The 25548-nt window shown below is 34.0% G+C and overlaps 1 protein-coding gene across 5 annotated transcripts in view; it reads left to right on the top strand.

Moving 5' to 3' along the window:
* The window catches only part of LOC111515410 (CD63 antigen), a 38691-nt gene extending 28648 nt beyond the window's left edge, over positions 1-10043 (top strand). For 2 of the 5 annotated variants that reach the window (XM_074173614.1, XM_074173615.1), the window contains 3 exons: positions 2137-2350; positions 3533-3810; positions 9492-10043. In XM_074173614.1, coding sequence (XP_074029715.1) covers positions 2137-2350; positions 3533-3810; positions 9492-9557 — 558 coding nt within the window. In that variant the 3' untranslated portion in view covers positions 9558-10043. The remainder of the gene's footprint in view (positions 1-2136; positions 2351-3532; positions 3811-9491) is intronic. The other 3 variants (XM_074173618.1, XM_074173616.1, XM_074173617.1) reach the window with 3 other exon arrangements.
* The last annotated feature ends 15505 nt before the right edge of the window (positions 10044-25548 follow it).

Raw genomic sequence — 25548 nt, 5'->3', positions numbered from 1 at the left:
AGGTACATTTCCTGAATTGTGGAAAATTGCCAATGTCATTCCGATACCTAAAATATCCACACCTAAAAGTTTTAATAATATTCGTCCAATATGCATCTTACCTACATTTTCCAAACTTTTTGAAAACATTCTCTACGGATCAGACAATACCTGGATCTCAATAGTATCTTACTAGAAGTACAGTCTGGCTTTCGTTCGAAACATGGTACACATACGGTTCTATTGAAAGTCACAAATGATATATGTACTTATGGTGATAAATCTATACCGTCGATCCTAGTTCTCCTGGATCAAAACAAAGCTTTCGATCTTGTCAATTTTCAGCTTCTTCTTGCGAAATTAATATTCATAGGGTTTCAAGAAAGAGCATTGGAATCAATGAATAGCTATATCCGAGGTCGATCACAAAGAGTAACGCTTGATAATATCCTGCAATGCTCAACCCTTAAAGAGACTATTTCTGGAGTACCCCAAGGTAGTATTCTTGGGCCCTTATTATTTGTAAATTTCACTTTTGATTTTCCATCATGTTTAAACTTTTGTCAAGTTCACCTATATGCCGACGATTTTCAATTAGATTGATTTTGCGATATGACTGATATAGAAAACCATGTGAGCATCATTAATGAAGATCTCCAAAACACTCAAGTTTATTCTGAAAAACATGGCTTGCGTATCAACCCAAACAAAACTGTTGCAATCTGCTTAGGTCCTCAGAGGCAGACTTATCAGATCAAACAACATAGTCTCAGAATGAATCAAACGGACATTGAATGGGTTGACTCAACGAAAAATCTCGGATTGATTATCGATCAAAACTTGAACTTCAGTGACCATGTCCAAAATATATTTAAAATAGCGTTCTTCAAACTGAAATCACTTCAAAAATTTAAATATCAACTATCAACCGAAATGAAACTTAAACTAGTCAAATTCCTCATCTATCCACATATAGAATACTGCGTTCCAGTGTATTATAATTTTCTACCGGAATATAATCGACAAAAGTTGCAACGCATTCAAAATTCTTGTATGCGTTTTGTTTGCTGTGTACCTTATAGAGAGACATAACTCCTTTTCTGGTAGGATTGAGAGAATTAAACATAAAGTGTAGAATGGAATATCTGATCACAATATTTCTTTTTAAACTCATCAAAAACAAAATACCCCTGTATTTATTAGAGCTTATAGTACGTCGTTCTAATATCCGTAGCATCAATACCAGGTTCAATAATTTCAACATTCCAAACCATGCCACATCTAAATACGAAGGATGCATTTCCTATCTGGCACCGTTATTTTTGAACAGGATAATTCCTATCCTGAATTCATCTTCATATGGAGTGAAACATCATTTGAAATCAACTTTGTTGACCAGCATGGAGTAAAGTATTGTAGTGTAGTGTTTTCCTTTACTTTTCTGCAAACTGAGATTTATTTATTATTCTTTCTTTTGATTTTGCCGCTGAATAAATTTGAATTATTTTAGGTAATTACCTTATTGCTCATAAATGTTATTTGTATTACTTAGCAGGACGGGTGGAAGATAGCCATAGGCTAACCCCTACCTTTTGTTTGTAATTTATGCACAATAAAGCTATTATTATTATTTAGGTATTTCGCTATGTGTAAAATATCATTTTTGCTGTCCTCTCCCACTTCAACATAAAAAAAATGATTTCAACTAGTCATGAGCTCCATCTGCAATTGATTTAGTAGGATATACAATTTACCTATACCAAATCTTACTTTGATACACACAATATTTCATAAGTTATGACCTAGTCTAGTAGATTCATTGACACTTGGTATACGAGATAGACTGATAGTATTATAATGCAATACCTAACAAATTTTAATATTTGAAATATATTGAGTATTCAATATACCACCAATAATACCTATTTTTTAATCACAAACTGTTTTTTAAATTCAATATTCTCGTGGACACTTTTAGTGGTTTTTATTTTTCTCTGGGAGTAATCCATTCTTTATATTTTCCTGGAAACCCAAAAATGCTTTTTCACGTTCGATTCCTCCTTCACTAAATACTTTTTCCATGAGCTGTTATTACTTTTTTCCCATACAAATTTTGGATTCGTGAAAAGTTTGTGGTATCACGTATTTAATTCTCAGTTTCAGTGCTGCGGTGTTATTAACTATACTGACTGGATAGTCGAGAACAAAAAGCCTGATTTACCAATTTCATGCTGCCCTGCTAAAAGTGGTACCATGGGTGGGTTTTATTGTAATGATGTTTCATCGATAGTGATTACAACTACACCGGCGCCAACTACAGCGCCGTCATCAACGACAAAAAGTGTCTCTCTGCAATCTCGGAAGAAAAGAGGTATGTACAAAATACAATGATAGTTACATGATAGGTAAATGTATTCGCAAATGAATGATATATGTACTTAATGTATTAACTCCTGTATATGTATTGTGTGATATTCTATTCAAAGTTATACAGTATTGTAACAAGAACTCAATATTTAATAATATCAAATTACAAAACATCAAAATGAAATAGGTATTTCTGAACAAACTCATTGATTTCCTGGAGATTTTCTGGTCCAAAATAAGTGTTTCAAGTTGAATCTCCAGAAAATCAATGAGTTTGTTCCGAAATGCCTATTTTCTTTTGATGTTTTGTGATTTGATATTATTGAATATTGAGTTCTTGTTACAATACTGTATAATTTTGAATAATTTTCGGTGTTAACAAAAAATAAAAATAACTTTGCACCAAAAACTTTGAAAATTAATTTACTTCTCAAAACAATTGACCGTGGTTAACCCCATAGTTGTGTAATTTGTATAATTACAGGCTCTCATAATGAACCGTCTTATACACGATGCTGTCTATCGTTTTAGTAAAAACATTTTTTTCGTAGCTCACATTTAAAAAAATGGGTAAAAAAGTAAAACTTCACTTACATGGCCATGACTTCAAATGTAGATGTATTTTCCAATGCTGAACAACTTTTCTAAATAACATTTCCAGAAATTTTTCAAAATAAGAGTACTTTACTTTTGTCACAAAATCAAATATTTGAAGATTCCTCGTATATTACGTGTGTTGTAATGTATTTTGTTGAAGTATGTTTAGTTTTAGGGGGTGCACAAACTTTTATCAAGAATACCTTTTTGTCGAACAACCCTCAATAAATAAGTTTCCCATATAGAAAATAATTGCATGAAAATGAAAAAATAAATAGATAAGTACTCTTTGATCATTCCCATATTGATTTCAATTCAAGAGTCACCAGTTGATTGGTCAAACCAATCATCCAGCAACACTTACATAAAAACTTGGCAAGTTGACTTGGGTGTCAATTGAATAGTGTACTATGGAAAATACTTGTCACTGAATGAGGGTAATTTCTCACTTGTTCATGCTTTTTAAATAATAATTTGAAGTAAATAATACATTGAACACATTATTGATTTTAGAGTCCATACTGTTTTGTATATTTATAGTATAAATTCATTTTGAAGAAATGAATATTTGCTATAGAATTTTTTCCAGCTTCTGGATCTGATTCTTCTTTATTAGCTCCAATCGACGATACTATACTTAACAATACTTCCGTTATTCCTCCAATGTTAGCTGCCAACGACGCTCCTGTTGGTAGCAAAACTACCCCTATTCCATCATCTATTACTCCTGTTGGTAACGAAACTACTCCTATTCCATCATCTACTACTACTCCCTACGGAATCGGATGCGAAGCTGCCTTTGGAGATTTTGTTAGAGCACATGCAGTTGATATTGGAGGGATAGGGTTTGCTTTGGCCGTTATTCAGGTAAGTAGGCACTGAATAGAATAATAAAAATAATTCTCCAATTTATCAAAAGTAATTCAGAAGCCTTTACTGAAAAAATACCCACCACCTCCTGATAGACCTTCTTTCAGTTTAGCAAAGGTTCATCCAGAAAATATTGAATAAGTCATCAACATTTAACTCAAAAGAAATTGATGATATTGACTTGAAAATCCTCTTTTTGGTGGTTCTTCAACGAAATAATCGCAGGGCCCTTGAAGAAGTGTTCTCGATCAATCTAATGCATTTTTTCAGCAGGTCCTGAATATTATAACAAGCTGGAATGAAGAAGAAGGGCTTAACGTTAGCGTACCTTTGCTCTATCCACCTGGAACCAACATTCAGACAGAATAATGAAAGTGGAAGACATTGTACGGAAAGACATTGTATTATGAAACTATACATGATATCGAAATAGGCTTTGCCACAAACCATCGTGGGGAGTCCTGTTTATCCAGCAATGAATTTGTGGTTCTGACTACTACCACTGATGGAACCAGATTCAACACCAGCACTATCTGGTGTTGAATCTTGAATGCTTTGTTTTTTGGGATCTGGTTTGATGTACTTACCTTGCAGTGAAAGACTGGGAATGAATCTCGTTCTGCCGTCTGCAGAAACTTGGCTTTGAAACTGCCTTGGAGAGTCTCGTTTTCCTTCGATATTCGAGAATTGAGACTTCTGTCATTTTCATAGGTGACGTCTTCTCAAAAGAAGATGTCATGGCCTCTACTTAAAAACGACGTTTCGACTGGAGACAAGTAGTTCAATTGAGTTACATGATATATAAAATACAATTCGCATTCACAGGTATTTTGTTTTTTATCTAAAAATATTGTACTGTTCTCCTAATAGAACTCTTGACTTCTTCGTCGATAACCAAACACTTTCTGCCAGTGGTTAGTTTTGGCTCCAAAAAGCTGTTGTTTTCTTCGATTTCCTTAAGAAATCTAAAAATTGTCGGTCTATGCGCGGTCATACTCGCGCATTTTTGCATTACTTCCTCCTTACTTTTGGTTTCTGACTGATTTTGTATTCTTAAAGAATCATAAAAATTCATAACAATTGTTTTTTCATTTATATTTAATGCTAACAATTTCGGACGCTTCACGGTTCCCGAACAAGTAACTAGCATGTTGTATAGCTTTTTATTCAACGCGCTCTCGAAGTAAACTGGAGAATAACACTAAGACTGAGACTAAGACTAACCCCTCTATCGTGGCCTTTAAACTCCCAACAGAAAATAATTTAATATTTTCTTTCTATGGAATAAGCCAAGTGTGCAGTGTGTCTGTTGACGGTATTCTATTCATAGCAGCTTTAAAAAGCAATGTTTTTTCAATCCACTTCAACTCAATACTCATTTGTTGGAGAATGTCTTGGTTACTACTGGACATATTTCCATATTTGTCAAAGTTGATGTGTTAATTTGTTTGTTATGACTACCCTGAATAACTTTTGAAGCAATGATTTTCAGGACAAATAAAAAACACCTGATAGTAATAATGATAATAACGTTTATTGTGCAAAAACAAGTTTTATACACAAAGGGAAAAGGGTTAGCCGGAGGCTCTCTTCCATCCGTCCCTTAATTAAAAAAAAAAGCATACAGTAAGACAGTTGCAATCAACAGTTACAATAGACACAACATTGATATAAAAAAAACTATTATGGAGATAATATAAAAGATTACAATTATTTTTGAACATCTAAGAAATGGATTTTCAAAGTTTTTTTGAATTGATATATAGACAAATGAATGAATATACGCTAATAAATTATTTAGATACTTCGGTCCAAAGTAAGAAAAACATCCCTCAAATTTGGTGGTAACGTGATATGGAATGGTAAATGTATCTTTTCTTAAATTGATAGAATGATCATCAGATCGCTCACTAATTAATCTGAACAAGTAATTAGGAGTTTTGCTTTCCGATAGTTTATATAAGAATACAGATATGAGATAACGAATTCTAAACTCAATATTCAGCTGATCTAATTTCAATAAATATGGAGTTACATGATCACGGTAGTTTATGCAGCACACAAATCTTATACAAGCATTTTGTATGCGTTGAAGTTTGTGTTTATTATAGTCTGGCAAGAAGTTGTAATATACTGAGCAGCAATACTCAATATGGGGATGAATCAATAATTGAACTAATTTCAGTTTTGTTCCTTGAGAAAGCTGGAACTTGAACTTGTTTAAGGATTTCAGTTTAAAAAAGCAAGTTTTGTAAATGTGTTTAACGTGCTCGTTGAAATGGAGAGTGTTATCGATATATACACCTAAATTTTTTGATGAATTCACCCATTCAATCGGTTCATTGTCAAGAAAAAGATGGAAATTTGTTTCAACTTCATTTCTTTGTAGGTCAGATCCCAAACATAGGGCTACTGTTTTATTTGGATTTATTCGAAGGCCATGATTTTTGGAAAATAGAAGTGTATTTTCTAAATCTAAGTTCATCCTGGTGATAGCATGGTAAATATTATTAGATTGACTTGGCAGATATAATTGAAAATCATCAGCATATAAATGTACGTCGCACTGGGATAACGTGGCAGGAAAGTCAAAAATGAAAAGAGAGAACATTAATGGACCTGGATCTCAACGATAGTATACAGGGGGACACATTTTGACAGATCCACATTTGATCTAACTTTCCTTTTCGCACCCTCCGAGTATGTCACAATTTTTTTTAAATGGATCAATTGTTTTGTATTATCAGATGTTCCGTGGTGAACAGATTTCAACAAACTAGAAGACATTATGGTTTGAAGATCATAGTTTGGAAGATAAAAATTATTTGAGTTGAAAAAGAGCCAACCTGAATGAACTGTCTAATTTTGCCTACTTAAGTTTGAATTCGATTTTGTTTTCATTTTGTATTTGTCTCATTCTACAATAACGATTACCCACCAGGTGAAGTTACAATTAGTGTTTCTGTTTCTGTGAATTCTTGAGAAGCAATGGTTCATACGCTTCGAAAATGGATTGAAATTGTGAGTTTGTACTACCAAAATGGAAATAGTGCTAGAACTGCCGCCTGTATGTTCAATGTTAATCATCCAGAAAGAAATGTACGACACAAATACGTTTCGGAATAATTGAACAAATTTATGGAAACTGGATCAATTGAAATAAAAAGCATAACCGTTCAGGAGTTGTCAACGATGAAGCTATTTGTACAGCAGTTTTAGGGCACGTTGAACTAATGGAAAATTCGCAATATTTTATCATCAGAGAATCAGGAGTTAGTCGTACAAATGTTTTCAGGATCCTTCATAAGTATAAATTTCATCCATATAAGATTAAACCAATTCATGAATTGAACGATATGATTTCGATAGACGTATCGAGTTTTGTGAAGGTCACATAGAACGAATCAACTTGCATCAGAATTTCTTCTATGAAATTTGTTTTTCGGATGAATGTACGTTTAGTTTGAATGGAGAGGTGAATCGACAAAATTGTCGATATTGGAGTGATCCTCATTTCCTCATTTATACCGCCAAGTCATACCCAACGACCTCAAAATCTGAATGTTTGGGCAGGGATTTTAGGTGACCACATCATAGGACTTTTTTTATCAATGATAATTTAACTAGTGATAAATATTTGGATATGGTGGAGAATCGAATAATACCGGGCATCGTACCGTACCGGGCAATTGAGGAGGATATACATTTATTCGAAAACGAAATAGTTTTTCAGCATTATGCAGTTCCAGTGCGACAATTTTTGGATGATCATTTTCCTGGTCGCTGGATTGGCATAAGAGGTCCTACAGAATTACCACCAAATTCTCCAGATCTCACTCCTGTAGATTCCTTTCTATGGAGTAATTTGAAGTTTAAAGTGTATGAGATAGAATCAACAACATTAGAAGATTTGAGAGAGAATATCACGAGGGCGGCAATGGAAGCTCGTTTGTACCATTGTATGAAAGTTGGTGGAAACGTTTTTGAACATCTACTATAGAACATTTTTTTCACTCATTGTCCAATCATCAGATTTTTATTCAAGGATTGATAAAAAATCTCCTTTTCTGATTTATTGCTTCTATATTTGTCACTAGAACGCATATTAAAAAATATGGCCTCCTGTATAATTGTTGACCTGCTTTTTTATTTTTTCTGCAAATTATTGTTTCAAAAGTTATTCAGGGTGGCTCGTTTTCAACTCAAATAATTTGTAGCTCCCGAACCATAAGCTTCAGACCAGACTTGTTGAAATCTGCTCATCATGGAGCATCTGATAATGCAAAACAATACAGGGTGGTCCATTTAAAAAAATTGGTGACATGCTCTGAGGGTGCGATAGGGATAGTAACATCAAATGTGAATATGTCAAAATGTGTCCCCCTGTATACTATTGTTGACATATTCTTTTATTTTTCCTGAAAATAATTGTACCAAAAGTTATTCAGGGTTACTCGTTTTAAATGGAATGCACTGTGCTGGTTCGAAATATGGATTTATTTTTACCATGGTCTCCGTTGTTTCTCATGAAATATGATTTTCATCCTTCACAGCGCTTCCGCTATATATAATTTAATATTAATGTAAGTCACAAAAAGGATTCGAAACTTTATAACTTCTGTCTAATTATATGCGAACGCTTTCGATATCTGGTCGTACTATCATCATCTAGGCTCTACTCATGGCTGCATCATACTGATGATGGGCCAAAAAGCCCGAAACACGTGTCTAGGGTTTGCCACTTTCATGAGTGCTATGTCCGATATTAACTTCTGTTTCTATATATATATATATATATATATATATATATATATATATATATATATATATATATATGGAACGGGTGCTATAAGAATTGCATGAAGCCCCAAATACTGACATATTTTTGTAAATGAGGCAATCCGTTTCCAAAATGAACAAATCAGTCACTGTTAAAATTTTTGCTCAACGAATTTGTGACTGCATGAATCATGAGGTTTATTCTCACACATAAACCTGATAGCCCGTTTCTGCAGTACTAAGTGCTGATAAATTGCATACTCCCCAAAACGGTATTCCATAACTTAGGTGGGATTCAACGAGGGTGAAATACACCATTCTGGCAGTTTTGATTCCCAAAAATACTCTCACTAAATGAAATCCTGAGTGTAACACACCACTGAATAGTATTCTGCCATTAACAAATTAGATAGGATGAAAATATTTCCTTATTTGGTGATAAAGGGAGTACCTATTGAAAACAATATGAAGAGCAGCAGAGTCTTGAGTCTACCTGCTTCATACCTTATAATGAAGGGGGAAGATAAGAGTGGGTCAATTTGGACTGGAGCTACAAGGGTTCAGGCGAAATGGAAACTTCGGAATATTGGTGGAAAGAACATCAAACATGACACTTAAGTTGACACAAATTTCGAGTGGATGATGAAGTTATTTCGGCAACGTGCTTGGCAGAAACACTTATGGCTCGAAAACCAAACATTTTGGAGCTTGAATATATTGTTCGTGCGGGTGTTATAATTACAACCACTATATATCATACACACCCGTGTTTCATGCGCAAGTGTTTGTAATCTTTCAACACACAATTGTCATTTTTATCTATCTATAGAATTCTTGATTTCGAAATCAAGATCAGTTGATTAAAACTTAACCCAACTTAACTTTTATTTATTTTTCAGATCATCGGAATCTTATTCTCCTGTCATTTATCAAGGCAACTGAAGAACTCTTATTATAGCACGTAAACATATTCTTGTGAACCTGTAAATAATCTGTGTTTGTTGTGACCCCAGCTGGAAGAGCTGATATTTTAGATTATAAAATGAAGTTGACGATTTGTGAATTTTCACAGAAATATTCAGTTAACTGAAAATACATTTACTGGTAGTATTTCCATAATAATTGTTTAATTAATCAACCTCTACTGAAAATTTCTGTGGAGACTCCCCAGTTTAGTATTAGACAAGTGATATTCAAAAAATATTTTGTGAATCCACAAGAGAAAATATAACGTCAAGGTACTTCTATAGGAAAGAAATATTCACGGTCACACTTGTACAATTGAACTTGTCAATGAATTTGGCCAATATTTTACGATTTAAAGAAAGTGCTCGTGAATTTTGTGTGGTACGTAAATATGTCATTCATAATGTAGATATAGGAAATGAAAATATTTGTGTTATGATTCTTTGTTAACGTTATAAAAATTATTAAATTTTGTCAATAATAAATACTTATAATTTTATTTAAATATCAGCTCTCTGCTTTACTGATACATTGATTTGAAAAACAGTCTGGAAAAGTTTCCAAAAGGAAAGCGTTATTCCAGGGTTGAAGCAATTCGTAGCTGGAGTTTGTCAGTTACTTCTGACTCAAACCTCTCTCAAGAAAATCAAGCCCTACAAAGATATGTAGATTATGCATAGAATTTATTTTCAGACCAAACAGGACATCACAAAATCTCTTGAAATGGGTACATTCATAAAAACATTGAATTATATGAAAATCAATTTTTCTATTCAGTTCGAACTCTAAATATCCTTTATGGATTTGACACAGATATAAAATTTCATTTATATGGAACATTAATATCCTCAATGGCGGATTTCGAAGTTTTGAAATAAGACGTGTGTCTTATTACGTCAACAGCACCATTCTGAATAACATTACAAGATGAATAATTCGATGAATTCATAATATTACGACTTTGTCGCGGAAGAGTTCAATCAATCAATATATACTTCATTGTCAGAAGATTTTGTATCCCATCCACAAAGATTTGTAGGTATAAAAACAAGCATAACTAATGATGTATAGATAAAAACTGGTAATTATTGAAGGTTTGAATAAAACGGGTACAAATACAAAGTTAAATCTACTCTTGTCCCAATGAGAGTAAATAAAGGTATTCATACATTTATTTCATTTAATCCCAACTTCAGGTATCTTTAGGTATGTTTAAATTAAAAGGGGTATGTATACAGGGTGTCCCTGGACTTCCTCTTTTCCTCTCGGGAATGTATAAATGGGGTCAAAATATCACCAGTACTTCATATAACTTTTTTTTCCTAAAAGTCTTCGTAACCAAGTTACGGGCCCTCGAAGTTACAAAATGAAAAATGTTTTTCTTTGATAACTTTTCAAGTGAATAATCAAAATCATCCAAATTTTGGTAATTGACTAAACAAATGAATTCCGTCGATGAGCTTTCATGCAGGAGTCAGTTGTTTTGCTACAAAGTCAGGAACGGACTACCCCCGATGGTCCACACCCCAAAACTTTGAAATGACAGATATTTTTCAATATTTTTCAACAAAATAAGGTTACTTGGACAATTTAATGAATAAAAGTACTCGTGTGGAAAGTCGATCGGAGCAACGAGTCTTGATAAAAATGTAGTTCTACTCGACGACATCAAACCCGCTCGTCCACCATTATTTGAAATGAATAATTATCAAAGCAGAAATAATAATGATAACGTTAATTCAACAACATTTATAACAGGAATAATACAAAGTATGCTAAAATGAAGTCGTAAACAAAAAGTACAGTACCTATATGGAAGTTTAAGTCACAATTGTGATAGCAGATATTTTTTCAAAAGAAATATCAAGTTCTGTAGATTTGTGGTGTTTTTAAACTAACAAGCTACTCTACTATGAAATATCGAATTCATTCCATATTTTGTATGTACATAATACGTGTGGAATAATCACGTTTCGTGTTGATCAGTTATCTGAATCTCATGAAACTCAACATTCGAATGTTTCAAATTCTTCTTCACAGCTAAACTGTTGAGGAGTTTCACTGATAATTATAATTTTATGGGAGAAATTCTTTAACACGAATCTAAATTTAGCTGAAAAAACGTACATCGGAAAAAATATTTACTATACTAATAAAAAGCAAACGAATGAACTACAAAAACGGCTGCACATGATCAGGTGAAAAATATCCAGGGAATAATTATGTTCCATTTCTTTCACAGATGTTGACAAAAAAACCTTTTAGAAAGTTTTGATAAAAAATGAGAAACTGGAATGCGATTTTGTTTTGTTGAGTGGTGCATTGTCATATGACTATCATTGTATTGTCAATATTCTATAGGATATTTTGAATTTTTTTGATATGGCCGAACAGTTTACATTCAATGAATATGCAGATATGCATGTATTTTATGGACGAGCATTTTGTAATGCTGCAGAAGCTCGTCGTCTGTATTCCGAGCATTTTCCCAATCGAACGGTACCGTCAAGAGAAACATTCGAGCGTGTCGATCGCAGCTTGAGGGAGACAGGTATGTAATAATTGATAATTAATTTGAGCACGTTGTTTTATTTCGATATTATTGTAGGTACAGTTTTGCCAAAACGAGGTGGTGAGGGCGCTCCTAGGACTGTACGTACCGTTGTATTGGAGGAAAATATTTTGGAAGCCGTCGCTGATGATCCTTCAATGAGCATCAGAAATCTATCAGAACAGTTCCATACATCCAAGTCCACTATTCATAGAATAATTAGGGAACAACTGCTCCACCCATTTCACATACAGAAGGTACATGCCATGACACCTCAGCGGGTTTGATGTAAGTGTAATTTGTTACCATTCATTTAAAGTAGAACTCATGTGAATGATATCTGATTTTTATTCCACAACGAATGTTTGAAATACAAACTGAGTAGAGAAAAGTATCTCCTGTATAATTCAGTGTTCATATAGAAATATTTGTTTCGAAAGAATTTTTTCTTTCGTATAATTCAATGTTTATATGAAAGTAGCTGTTTCAGGAGGACTTTCTTTCAGTTTGTGTCTGAAAGTTACTTCTTTGCATGATCTACACATCCATGTATAGAGTTACTTCCTTCCTTTCTTTGGAAGACTCCCTCATCCTTCTTTTTTTGTATCAAGATGAAGTAGTAGAAAGCCAAAAACTTTCTTTCCCAGAAATTAATCACTCCTAAAAAATATAACCCCTTCAATTCACATAAGATCCAAAAATACTAAAGGTTTCAATAGCAACAGGTACATAAATTGAAATGATTGTTGCTATTCTGAATTCAGCGCTAGCGCCGAATGCTGTTTAACTCTTCAATTCCTTTTCAACAGGAAAACAAATGGTCAGAATTGAACTGAATGTGCAGAATGATCAGAATGTTCAAAGTGGATAGGTTTACAATCATTCGTCATCACTTACATCAAATTGATGCATTGTATATTATACACAATGTAGAAAAAATATCATTATTTCTTGAGAAAAAATATTTATATTTTACGCCGCTAAATGCCGTTTCCCGCTTCAATTTTCCTTCGACAGAGAAACAAATCTTAGAATTGAACTGAATATGCAGAATGTTGTTCAAAATGGATAGGAACACTTACATCAATTTGATGCCTTTTATGTGATGCGTGAAAAATTACGAACATTAAAATTTGAAAATGGTAAGCATAGATCGATAAATAATCTATTTCGATTTCATCTATCTAGCGCATATTTTCATTCGGTCGAGAAAATAAAAATTTCATCTTACGGCTGCAATTATAATAATAATGAATAGAGTTAACTCATAACATTTCGATATTGATTTCATTAAAAATATAAGCGGACCATGACCAATAGACTTCGTTCCAGGAATGATTCCTTCGAATTGAAATTATGTTCTTCTTCTTCAAATCGAAAAGCGGGCCCCACGTCATGTGCCCACCTTCAGGTTTGTGTGAATCTTCTCTTCCTCCCGTCCATATATCGGCCAATTTTAGTGGGACATCATCCATGTCAAACAAACAGGAATGGACAATTATTTCCTCCTGGTCAGAAAGCTGATTGATTTCTGGCTCTGTAACAGAAATTTCCTTCTGGGAATCGGACATCTCGCCAGGTATTTCTGCACCATTACTCAATATGGGTATGTTGAGTTCGTCGAGACAAATGCGGCCACCTTTCAGTAAAGTACCGTTCAATTGTCTGTAAGCGGCTTGCAAGTCAGATTTTGAAGCGAAATCTACGATTCCCATGTTGCGGCGAAGAGTATGTGCCTCTGCAAATGTAACTTCCCTAGAATTACGCATGTGATCTTTGAGATCTTGTCAACTGACGCGATCAGATATATTTGAAACGACTAACCTATAAGGGGTACGGACCGGGGCCCAACGGGAATGATTGGACCGAGTAGACTTGGAAAATCTGTGTTTCTGGAACCGCAAGGAAGATGCGCAATTGGAAAAATGTTTTCTTTTCTCGAATTAATCCCGGCATTTTCTGGGCGAATTCGTTTACCCTTCAATAGAGTGAAATTCAGTTGTCTAAAAGCGGCTTCCATATCTGAATGAGTAGCGAATTCGACAGTTCCGATGTTGCGATATGGTTTATGAGCCTGTCGGAAAGTAACTCTACCGGTATTTCGCATATAATCTTTCAGATCTTGCCAGATGATGCCGAGAGACAGATTTCGTACTATCAGTTTATGCTGGGTACGTACTGGTGCTAGACTCAATCCACGGGAAAAACATAACCATCTATCCTCAACTCCGGAAACAGAAAGAACTTCATCTTCATCATCACTATCTTGAACTCTTCAATGAAGTTAAACCGATCGAGGCATCTAGTTCCATAAATTTTTCAACTTCACTAGAGGTAACTCTATCACAATCTTTGTATCTATTCATTATCTGAAATGATGAAGGTATTCCAACGTACGTCTTTGCGAATTGTTCGAAAAAGCATTTTAATTCCTTTTCCATCTTTTGAAACGGTTCGAATACTCAATTCTTCTTTGAACTTCTACAGCAAATTGGTTTCAGTTCCACACATCCGATTTACCAATACTTTCACAATAAACTGTTTTGATTTGTGAGCTAAACGACCTTTTATACTATTCATGAGCTTTTATACTCTGGTCAATAAGTGCCTTTCAGGTCAAATTTTTTCTCCGTCTCCAAAAAATATGAACGACTTTTCTTATTGAGTTGTCGAGTGAAACACGTCTGTGTACACTACTCTTGACAAATACTCAAGTTCTACTGTTATTTGTGAACGCGAAACCTTGGGACTTTCATCAATATGTATCTTGAAATTAGTGTTTACAGCCTCTCTGGGGTGAGCAACTTTTTTCTATCTAGACGCTGAATAGCGCTAACATAGCAATTACTTATTAGTTCCTATATCGAAATCCAACTCCGATTTCAACAAATCCAATAATTTTTTGTTTGCGGCAAAAACGATCCTCTCTGATAAGCTCGCGTTCTGTATTAGCACTGGGGCTAGAACAATAAATTGGTGTAAACAAACAGTACGCCTATACTGAGATGCATGGTTTGACCAGAACTGGTAAGAATATTAGGTGGTACCGTTCCAACCCTTTTTTAGGGGTGACATTAGCTATTAGCTTCAATTAATTTACATCAAAAAGTAATTTAATAGAAAAACGTAGATGGTAGTAAAGTTGTGTTTAGTAAATGCTGAATTTTTTATTCTAATCGCAGAAAGTGTACAAATAGCCGTCCTTTTTTGCTACCTTTTTTGCTAGTAGGTAGTAGAGGGTTTATGGACTACTCTATTTCTGAACACATAACGAATACCATTTTACCATTATAGTAAGAAGTGAGTTGAGCAAGGGCAACAAATTTCTGAACACGTAACAGCACACCTTGATAATGACAAATGAGATTTTGTCGAAACGTCGGTGAAATTAGAGATAATATCACATACACGGATCAAATACCCGGAAAAACCAGTTCAGCATATTCCTATCCGTGAAAACTTCAGATTTCATATTCAATACCTTAACGGGGAGATGAGGTCAACTAAGAAGAAGAAGAACGCAGGTAAAACTCAACAACGTTTAAATAGTAGGTAGTAGAGGGTTTATGGACTACTCTATTTCTGAACACATAACGAATACCATTTTACCATTATAGTAAGAAGTGAGTTGAGCAAGGGCAACAAATTTCTGAACACGTAACAGCACACCTTGATAATGACAAATGAGATTTTGTCGAAACGTCGGTGAAATTAGAGATAATATCACATACACGGATCAAATACCCGGAAAAACCAGTTCAGCATATTCCTATCCGTGAAAACTTCAGATTTCATATTCAATACCTTAACGGGGAGATGAGGTCAACTAAGAAGAAGAAGAACGCAGGTAAAACTCAACAACGTTTAAATAGTAGGTAGTAGAGGGTTTATGGACTACTCTATTTCTGAACACATAACGAATACCATTTTACCATTATAGTAAGAAGTGAGTTGAGCAAAGGCAACAAATTTCTGAACACGTAACAGCACACCTTGAAAATGACAAATGAGATTTTGTCGAAACGTCGGTGAAATTAGAGATAATATCACATACACGGATCAAATACCCGGAAAAACCAGTTCAGCATATATATATATATATATATATATATATATATATATATATATATATATATATATATATATATATATATATATGTATATATATATATATATATATATATATATATATATGCTGAACTGGTTATATATATATATATATATATATATATATATATATATATATATATATATATATAAATAGATAAGTACTCTTTGATCATTCCCATATTGATTTCAATTTAAGGGCCACCGGTATACAGCTGTTTCAGCCTATTGGGCATCGTCAGTACCGGGCAGGCGGTCCTCGATTGAAGACAAAATGAGAAAAAACCAAGAAAGTACTTGATAAAAATAGCTGCGTAAACGCAAGCGAAACATAAGTGGAATTATTTTCCAGCAGCTTGACTGCATTAACCTTTCTAGATTTTATATATATATATATATATATATATATATATATATATATATATATATATATATATATATATATATATATATATATATATATATATATATATATGTATAAATAAAATGTCCATATAAATAAACACAACCATGACAAATAGAATGATGACATTCACTCACATATATTCGAAACTAATTACAAAACAATATCTAGACATGAAGTTGATACCTTTATGCAAATATGAATGATTAAAATGGTCATTGTAATATTCCTGCAGGTCATAATACGCTTTTGAAATGAGAAATACTTTTATTTCCTTCCTGTATTTTTTTAAATTTCCGATTGCTTTAAAATGTTCAGGCAAATGATTGTACATTTTTTTGCTTTCGTATATTATTGAATTTTTAATTTGAGTCGACCTAGGTATTGGCAGGGAGATATGGCAGTTATTTCTGGTGTGCCTGGGATTTAATGGGTTATCATTCGATAAATGTCGGTTGTGAATCAAGCATACAGTCTCCATAATGAAAAGGTATGTAAGCGTAAGAATTTGATGCTTGATGAATAGTGGTCTACAGTGATCCCTTGCTTTGGTCTTGTACAAATAACGGACTGCTCTCTTTTGTAGAATGAACACAGAATTCCATAAGGTTTTCCTACAAAAACCCCAAAAGGGTAGTCCGTATCTAATATGGTATTCTATGAGTGAAAAATATGTGTTTCTGCCAATAGCTGTACCAAGCTCGTTTGTCACTACTCTGATAGCATAACAGCCCGATGCTAGTCTTTTTTTCAAGGACGTTATATGTTCCTCAAACCCTAACTTTCTGTCAATGTGTATACCCAGGAATTTAGTGCTCGTTTTCGAATTCGAATTTGAAGGTAATTATATTAGTTTTTTCCACATTGAAACAAAGATTATTTGAGTTACACCAAGATTCGATTTCGCTGAGTTCATTGGAAATAACTGTTTTTAGAACATCCACATTTTTCCATGCCATAGGATAGTGGTATCGTCCGCAAATAATGTGAATCTTTCTGTGATTGGTAAATATGTTAGATCATTAAGGTATAATAGAAACAATATTGGTCCGAGTACCGATCCCCGAGGAACTCCTGATTTGACAGGAGAATAATCCGAACACTTTCCGGAAATTTTCACAATTTGTTTCCTGTCACTAAGATATGATTCAAACCATTTGTAGACAATTCCCCTGAATCCATAATGATGCAGACAAAATTGTCACTATTGGAGTGACGAAAACCCACATATTTTTTGGGAAGGGCATACACAACACCCACAAAATATTAATGTTTAATATAATATAATATATGGTATTTATTTAAGATTCAAATACAAATACAAATGGTAAGTACAAATTTAAAGGTCGAATAAATAACGAGATGCTCGATAAGTAAGTGAATACTTGTTTCGAGAAACAAATTTGGTGTGAATGCGGATATACAAAATACATTAAAGTAGTGAAACAAAAACATAGAATGAATAACATATAAAGATATTCGACTAAGAACATATTTAATCGAAAATGTAATTAAACATGTACAGTTATAGTCTATTTCAAAAGAGTGTAGAGTAATAAATCATGAAGTGTCATAAAATTTGCCTGAATTTCGTTGTCGTCCATGGGCGTAGGCAAATCTTAGGATTATTAAACTTAATAATTAAAGTAAATTAAAAATTACAGACATAGATAATAATAAAAGGCCATTTTTGGGAAGTAATTTGGTCTAAAACTAAGTACCTACATGTATTTAGGTAAGTAAAATTTCTTAAAAAAAGATTAAGATTAATTTTAGTGGTTCTTGTAAACTTATTTAATATGCAATTTGGGTTCATATACTTTAGCATGATTTCTCAAAAAAGGGTTAACACTTAGTTCCGAGGTGCCATGTCATTATAATAATCCCTTTTTGACCCTGCCCACCAATCATGCAATACCTATTAAACCCAGGTGATTAAGAAAAAGGGTTTAAATATATTGTAATGGTGTCTTAAACATTCGAGTTATAATAGTAATTGTTACTACACCAATTAAACGTACAGTGATATTGTGATATAGAAATAGTGAAAAAGTTATAAAATGGGGACATTTACTCCAAAGAAAAGAAGTGTAAAAAATTCTTCGCTATCTGTTTGCGAAAAAGTTATAATTTTAAATGTATATGATTGCATAAAACACGATCACCCTAGTTTGTCTGTGCAAGAAAGTGTTGAGCGATGTGCCCGAATGACTGGAATTGGACAGTCCACGATTTTTAAATTATTGCGAGAAAGAAAGATATCAGGCCAGGTAAGTCCATGCAAGAGAAAATCAGGAAGACCAATAAAAATCTTAGATGAAGACACCAAATGTGACATTCGAAGAAAAGTTCATTCGTTTTATTTTAAAAAGGAAATACCCACTCTTGAAAAAATATTTATCGAGATAAGCCAAGATAACGATATTCCTTTGATATCCAGAAAACTTTTATGGAAAACTTTAAAAAGTATGAATTTTGCCTGGGAAAAGCACAATCGAAAGGCACTATTACTGGAAAGTGATGAAATTGTTTGCTGGAGACGAAAATATTTGACAACTATAAAGCAGTACCGCAGAGAGCAAAAGAAAATTTTTTATCTTGATGAGACGTGGATAAACGAAGGTTATATAGTCAAAAAAATGTGGCAAGATAAAAATATAACAAGTTCTCGCCAAGCTTTCATAGAAGGCCTTTCGACGGGTATTAAAGTGCCTTCGGGAAAAGGGAAGAGGCTTATAATTGCTCACATTGGAAGCGAAGACGGATTTTTAAAAGAAGGTTTGTTAAGCTTTGAGTCGTGCCGGACGGGAGATTATCATGAGGACATGTCTTCGAAGACTACTTCGGGGAAATGTTAAAATTTCTTTCAGCTGATTCGGTCGTGGTTATGGATAATGCAAGCTACCATTCAAGGCGCTTAGAGAAGGTACCAACTTCAGCTTGGAGAAAGCAAGAAATTATTAACTGGCTGTCAAATAAAGGTATTCAGTTTGAGACGAATTCAGTAAAGAAGGAACTACTAGCCATAGTAAAACAACATAAATCTCGCTTCATGAAATATGCCGTAGAAGATGTAGCAGAAAAGTATAAAGTAACTGTGCTGCGCCTACCGCCATATCATTGCGAATTAAATCCTATAGAACTTATATGGGCACAAGTTAAAGGATATGTTGCAAGGCACAATACCACATTTAAAATGAAAGATGTCAAGGTATTGTTTGATCAAGCCATTATGGAAATCACATCAGAAAACTGGCAAAAAGCAATCCAGCATGTTTTAAAAGAGGAAGATAAAATGTGGGAACTGGACAACTTGGTCGATCAGGTGGTTGACCCTATAATTATAACACCAGGGGATGATGACAGTTCTTCGGATGAAGACTATACTGATGTAGAATAATTTAATTGAATTGTAAATATACTGTAGCGGGATAAGCAATCTGGACAGAGACCAGTGTATCAGTGACAGTGACACTTTTGCTTAGGTTAGGGTTTAGAATTAAGGGTAGTCTGAATAATTATTTTCTCGGAAGGTTCTCGAAAATTGTACCTAGTAATCTCTAGAACATTCAATTAGGGTATAAATAGAGTGTTGTTAAACGTTAAGGGAAGTTCACAATTTTAGTATTGTTCAAGTGTCAAATTGTAATAACGTATCCAGTAAAGTTCTTGTCGTTTTTGTGAAAAAATTGATTTAAAGTCCCCACAAGTGTTTCAATACGTAAAGTTCGTTCGTGTGTATTTGTGAGTATTTCCCGATTTCGGTTCGTATATATTTTATTGTTACATTTTATATTTTTTTAATAACACTGTTCTGCTGTATTAAATTTTTATTTCCTTTAATATAATTTTTATGAATGCATATTCTTTTGGCAATTATCCCACTAGCGCGCCTCTGGCTCAGTATTTATCCGTCGATAACAATGGACAAATCCCTTAAAACAGGGTGATACCTACCTGCTCTTTATGAAACGACATAATTTTGCAATGCGGACTAGGGAAGTGACAGAATTTATTGACGGATCACCCTGTAGCGCTTTTGAATACTTAATGAGATTTTATTACTCTACACTCTTTTGAAATAGACTATATTATAATTTGTCATTATACTTGAAATAAAATAAAACAAACACTATAATACAATACAAAGACACAGTCGAAGATTATTTAGCTTTCAACCAGTTTTGTTTAATATAATATATCAATCGTTTGTATTCCTGCTTGATAAGAATGAGACATATTTAAAATGGTGTTCAATTTTCATTTTCCTTAAAATAAAAATATGAAAACAAATAGTATACAGTAACAATACAGTAACACAATTTTCAATTTAGCGAATATCAAACTTTTAAACAGTTCAGTTCAATACGTCTAAAATCTTTGATAATAGTGATCGGTATTTAAAAGGTTTTCAATTTTCATTTTCATTTCAGTGACTACTATTCTAGGCATTTTCAGAATGTATTTTTGAAATTCTTTCTTGAAAGTGAAAATGTTTTTGATGTCGGTTATTAATTTGGGAATAGAATTAGGTATATACTTCAGGTGCAATGTATCTGTATGACTTTTGACCAAACGATTTAGCCATGTGAGGTACTATATATTGATTTTTCTGGCGAGTTTCGTAATAGTGAGTAGGTAGCTGTGCCTGATTCCGTAAAGTATGACATTTCAAATCAGTTTTCAGATAGTACAATTGCCTTGGATCAAGGATATAACTTTCACAAAAAAGCTGGTCTGAAGGATATCTGTTGTTTTTTGATGGCATTATTCTCAGAAATCTTTTTTGAATGGTTTCCAGAGGCTTAAGGTGCGTTCTGAGTGCGTCGCCCCATCCCAAAATACCATATCTCAAATGACTTTCTACCAAGGCGTGGTACAAGGTTTTCAGCTGGTCATATTTCAGTATTTTTTTCAAATATTTGAATCTGTATAGTATTTGAATGACAATCGAAGAAGACGCCCAAATATTTGATTTTTTCTACTGGTTGAATTTTGATGGGTAGACCTTGAATGTTGACCTCTAAATTGTTAAAGGGAATGTGTTTTGATTTGTTGCACGTGAATGTCATGTAATTCGTTTTTTCTAAATTTACTGTAAGGAATTTGTGTTCTAACCAGGTTTTAATACGACTAAAGTCTTTTTCTGCTTTTTCCTTAAGAGAAATCTAGCTCTCGTCTTCATATAATATGGCTGTGTCATCAGCAAATCCTATAATTTCACCACCACTCTCTAGCGCAAATAAACCATTTTATTTTATATATACACTAAAAAGAATAGGACCCAGAACGGTTCCTTGTGGTACACCATACTCGGTATTTTCTTCGGTACTCAGTATTTTGTCAATTCTTACTACTTGCTTTCTCTTTGGGCTTGTATTCTTGGAAATGCCATTATTGGTCCATTATTTCTGGAAGAAAACGACTGATAATCTGTACCTTGAAATGCTTGAAGACACTATTGATTCTCCTATAACTCACGAGCTAGAAACTTATATCGTTGCAGAAGGTAATGAACTTTTGCAGGAGGATCTGTCACATTTCGAGCAGGACGGTGTTCCACCTCATTATTTTCTTCTCGTCCGACTGTGATAAACGAGAGATTTCCAGATAGATGGAAGACAGCAAATATATTCAAGGACATGAAATACACTTCTGGCAGTAACTGCACAGTAAAGAATCGTAAATAATGAATGACGAACAGTCATCCCGAACTGTTTGGTACACAAAAATCGAACATGGAACGAGAACTGTAATATACCTACATTTTGTAGGCAGAATCGGAACGTCTGGCCTAAAATGAATCTAAATCAATCAATTAACCAATACTTCATTTCCCTGAGACGTTTTTACAAGCATGGAAATCGTCACATATAACATGTGAAAGTAGGAGTTGAAAAAATCGAGCGGTAAAATATGGAATATACATAAAGTACATAAACAAATAATTCAATAGTACTTGTAGCAGATAATCATATAAAACAAAAAAAATTATAAATAGTAGAATAGTAAACAAGCAGACAATAATGATGTTAAGTTGAAAAATATTCATGAAGTGAGTGAAAGGCATTTTTGTAGAGAATACTTTCAACGACAGTTTTGAATTATTGGGATTAGAAGTTTATTAAATATTTTTATAGACATAATATGAGGTTCGTTTGATATAGATGATAATTTGTGTACAGGAACTATCAGATTATAATTTTGTCTGAGAGAATAACCAGCGGAGCGGCTATACGGGTAGTATCCGTTTACTCAAACTTATAGTAATGATTTTTAATGTAAGGAACATAATTTAAAATATACATGGATATCAGAGATAAAATTTGTAATTCAGTGAATAACTGCTTATAAGAATTATCATATTTTTCAAAACACATGATTCTTAATATCTTTTTTTAAGCCATCAACAGATCATTAAATCGACTGTAGTTACCGTAGCAGACTAAGTATTAATTTAGAGTAGCTTAATAAAATATCAGTGGGGACAAAATTTCTAAGATTCCAAATAACGAAACTATGTTTGGATAATTTTATAGAAATAGAGACAATATAATCATTCCAGGATAATTGGGAGTCAATGTTCAAACCTTAAAAATTTTACTGATTTTTTTGTACAATATATTAGGTATCAGCTCTAACCAATATAGTGTAATTTATTTTTTCTGAGTGAGAAAACAATGGTATTTGATTTGTTGCTATTAGTACGAGGCCGTTTCTAGATCAGTAATTTAGCATATTTGCAACTGCAATATCAGCCTGCTCAGATAACCCTTCACATGAATCAGAACTCAATATGAAGGACATCGGCAAACTGTACAGTACAATGTTGTTGATTAATATTGGAGATGTTGTTCAAGTCAAATCAAAAACGTTCATTGATCTTTTGAAAAATAATTACAAAATATTTTGTTGAAGTGTGTTTTGTGTGGGGCCCTGCTGTAGGCTTATGCCTCTTCAGGGTTAGTGGGTTGTGTGTGTTGTGTTATGTAGTGGTGTGTATTGTTGTGTTGTTTTGTGTATTGATGTCTAGTGTTGTGTTGTTTTGTGTTCCTCTTCTTTTTCTTGTTTTTTCAGTTGTTCCGATAGGGTGGTCCGGGTCAGTAGCAGTGGAAATGATATTTTGGTACGGGTTGTTAGGCCGGGGCTAATGGGGGTGAATAACTTCCGATTTCAGCTCTTTCCAGGACGCTGCTAACCGCTATCTGATTCCCAATGGGAATTCCTCCAGGATATTCTGGATCGGCTCAGGCGGGTCTTCCATTGCTCCCAGGTGTCTGGCTGGGGAAAACGGGAGCTATTTCCTAGGTATTCTTCTGGATCCACACGAGAAGTCCAAGGTGTTGTGAGCGAGTTGAAGGCATCGGTGTTATTACTGCTCATCGTTCTAATCGCATATCGTCCTTGAAGTTCCTGAAATCGTTGGTTGATAGGTGTAGTATTAATTAGGTTTTATATGTTTAGAGATGGATATCGGTAGGCAAGGTTATGTATATTACGAAGGATTCTTCTCTCGGTTGTAAGGATACGGTGGGATAGTCTCGGGGGAAGCGTACAGTATATCATCGCTTTGTAGTCCAGGACTGGTCTAATGAAAGTTTTATATGTATGTAGGAGAGTTGTACTATCGTATCTCCCGAGCTTGCCTCTCAGAACTTTCAGCAGGTTGGCTCTCTTCCGGATTCTGTCCAGTGTCTCTCTCAGGTCGATCTCCCAGTTGAGGGTCCTCGTGAAGGTGACCCCCAGGTAGGACACCGACTCCTGGAGTATGAGGTTTTCTCCTAAAAGTATGAGATTCAAGTTATTTGGGTTTAGGACGGGTAGAGGTGTTAGGATGTCTGAATAGGATGGTTTGGGTTTTGGTGGGATTTATTTTGATACGCCATTTGTTGCCCCACTGCTCGAATTGGTCGATCATGTTTTGTGCTTGAATTTGCAAGCTGCGGGTGTTGGGAGCGGAAGAGTATAGGATAGTATCATCGGCATACTTGAGGATTTTCTGGGTCGTGGGGACGTCTTGAGCATAAATAAGAAATAAGGAGGGAGCTAGGACTGAGCCCTGGGGGACACCGGCTTTGGGAGAAAAAGGGGAGGATAAGACTTTAACGCGGATTTGTCGGTTAGATAGGTAGAAAGCAAGTATGCAAGTGGTTCAATAACTAGTTCAGCAAGATTCAACAACGATATTGTCTTGATAATAAGAAGTTCCATCATTGGTTTCCAAATAGTTCTGTTTAATATAGCAACTTTAGATTTATTATCAGCTACAAGAAATTTGTTCATGAAATGCTCTTTTTTTGAATGATCAATTTTTTTGTATGATTCCTCAACCGAATTTTATATTGCTCATTAATGACTTCATCGAAATGAATCCTATTCAGACTGAAAACACCACGAAGAAGTATACCTTCATTAATGATTTTATTGGTGATCCAGGGTTTGCCTACTGGAAGTTGAGTGTTGCTGATTTAACGTAAAACAGGCTGTCATGCTTTGTCAAATACTTGGAGGAATAAGGAGTAGAATTTGGAAAATTTTGTGTTAAACTCAATGTTGTTGAATGAATTGATGAATGTAGCCGTTACTACGTGGTAGGAAATCATAATGAAGAAAAGAGAAACGAAACTTTCTATGTTTTTTACCACTTTTATTTGTAACTAACGTTACTGCAGTTTCGTCCTATACGGACATTTTCAAACTTATGCAATAAACTACCAATGATTCATTACATTAGCCATTATACAGTGCCTTCATTCCAAAACTTCCCACCCCTAGTACGTTTAGCAGGGAAAATTTGCCGTAGGCAAAAAACACGTCAATTTAGATATCGAGGGGAAAGTTTAAAACCAGTGCCAGTGGTATTTTAGGTTTAACCCCTTACCCCTAGCTACCCCCACTTAATAATTTTAAATGACACTCCCTATCTTGT

Source organism: Leptinotarsa decemlineata, unplaced genomic scaffold (genome assembly GCF_025532065.1).
Source record: "Leptinotarsa decemlineata unplaced genomic scaffold, Ldec_3_MD MMD2_tig00000251_RagTag_RagTag, whole genome shotgun sequence".
Lineage (NCBI taxonomy): Eukaryota > Metazoa > Arthropoda > Insecta > Coleoptera > Chrysomelidae > Leptinotarsa > Leptinotarsa decemlineata.
Note: the sequence above shows the minus strand (reverse complement) of the source record. Positions and strands in the feature narration are given on the sequence as shown.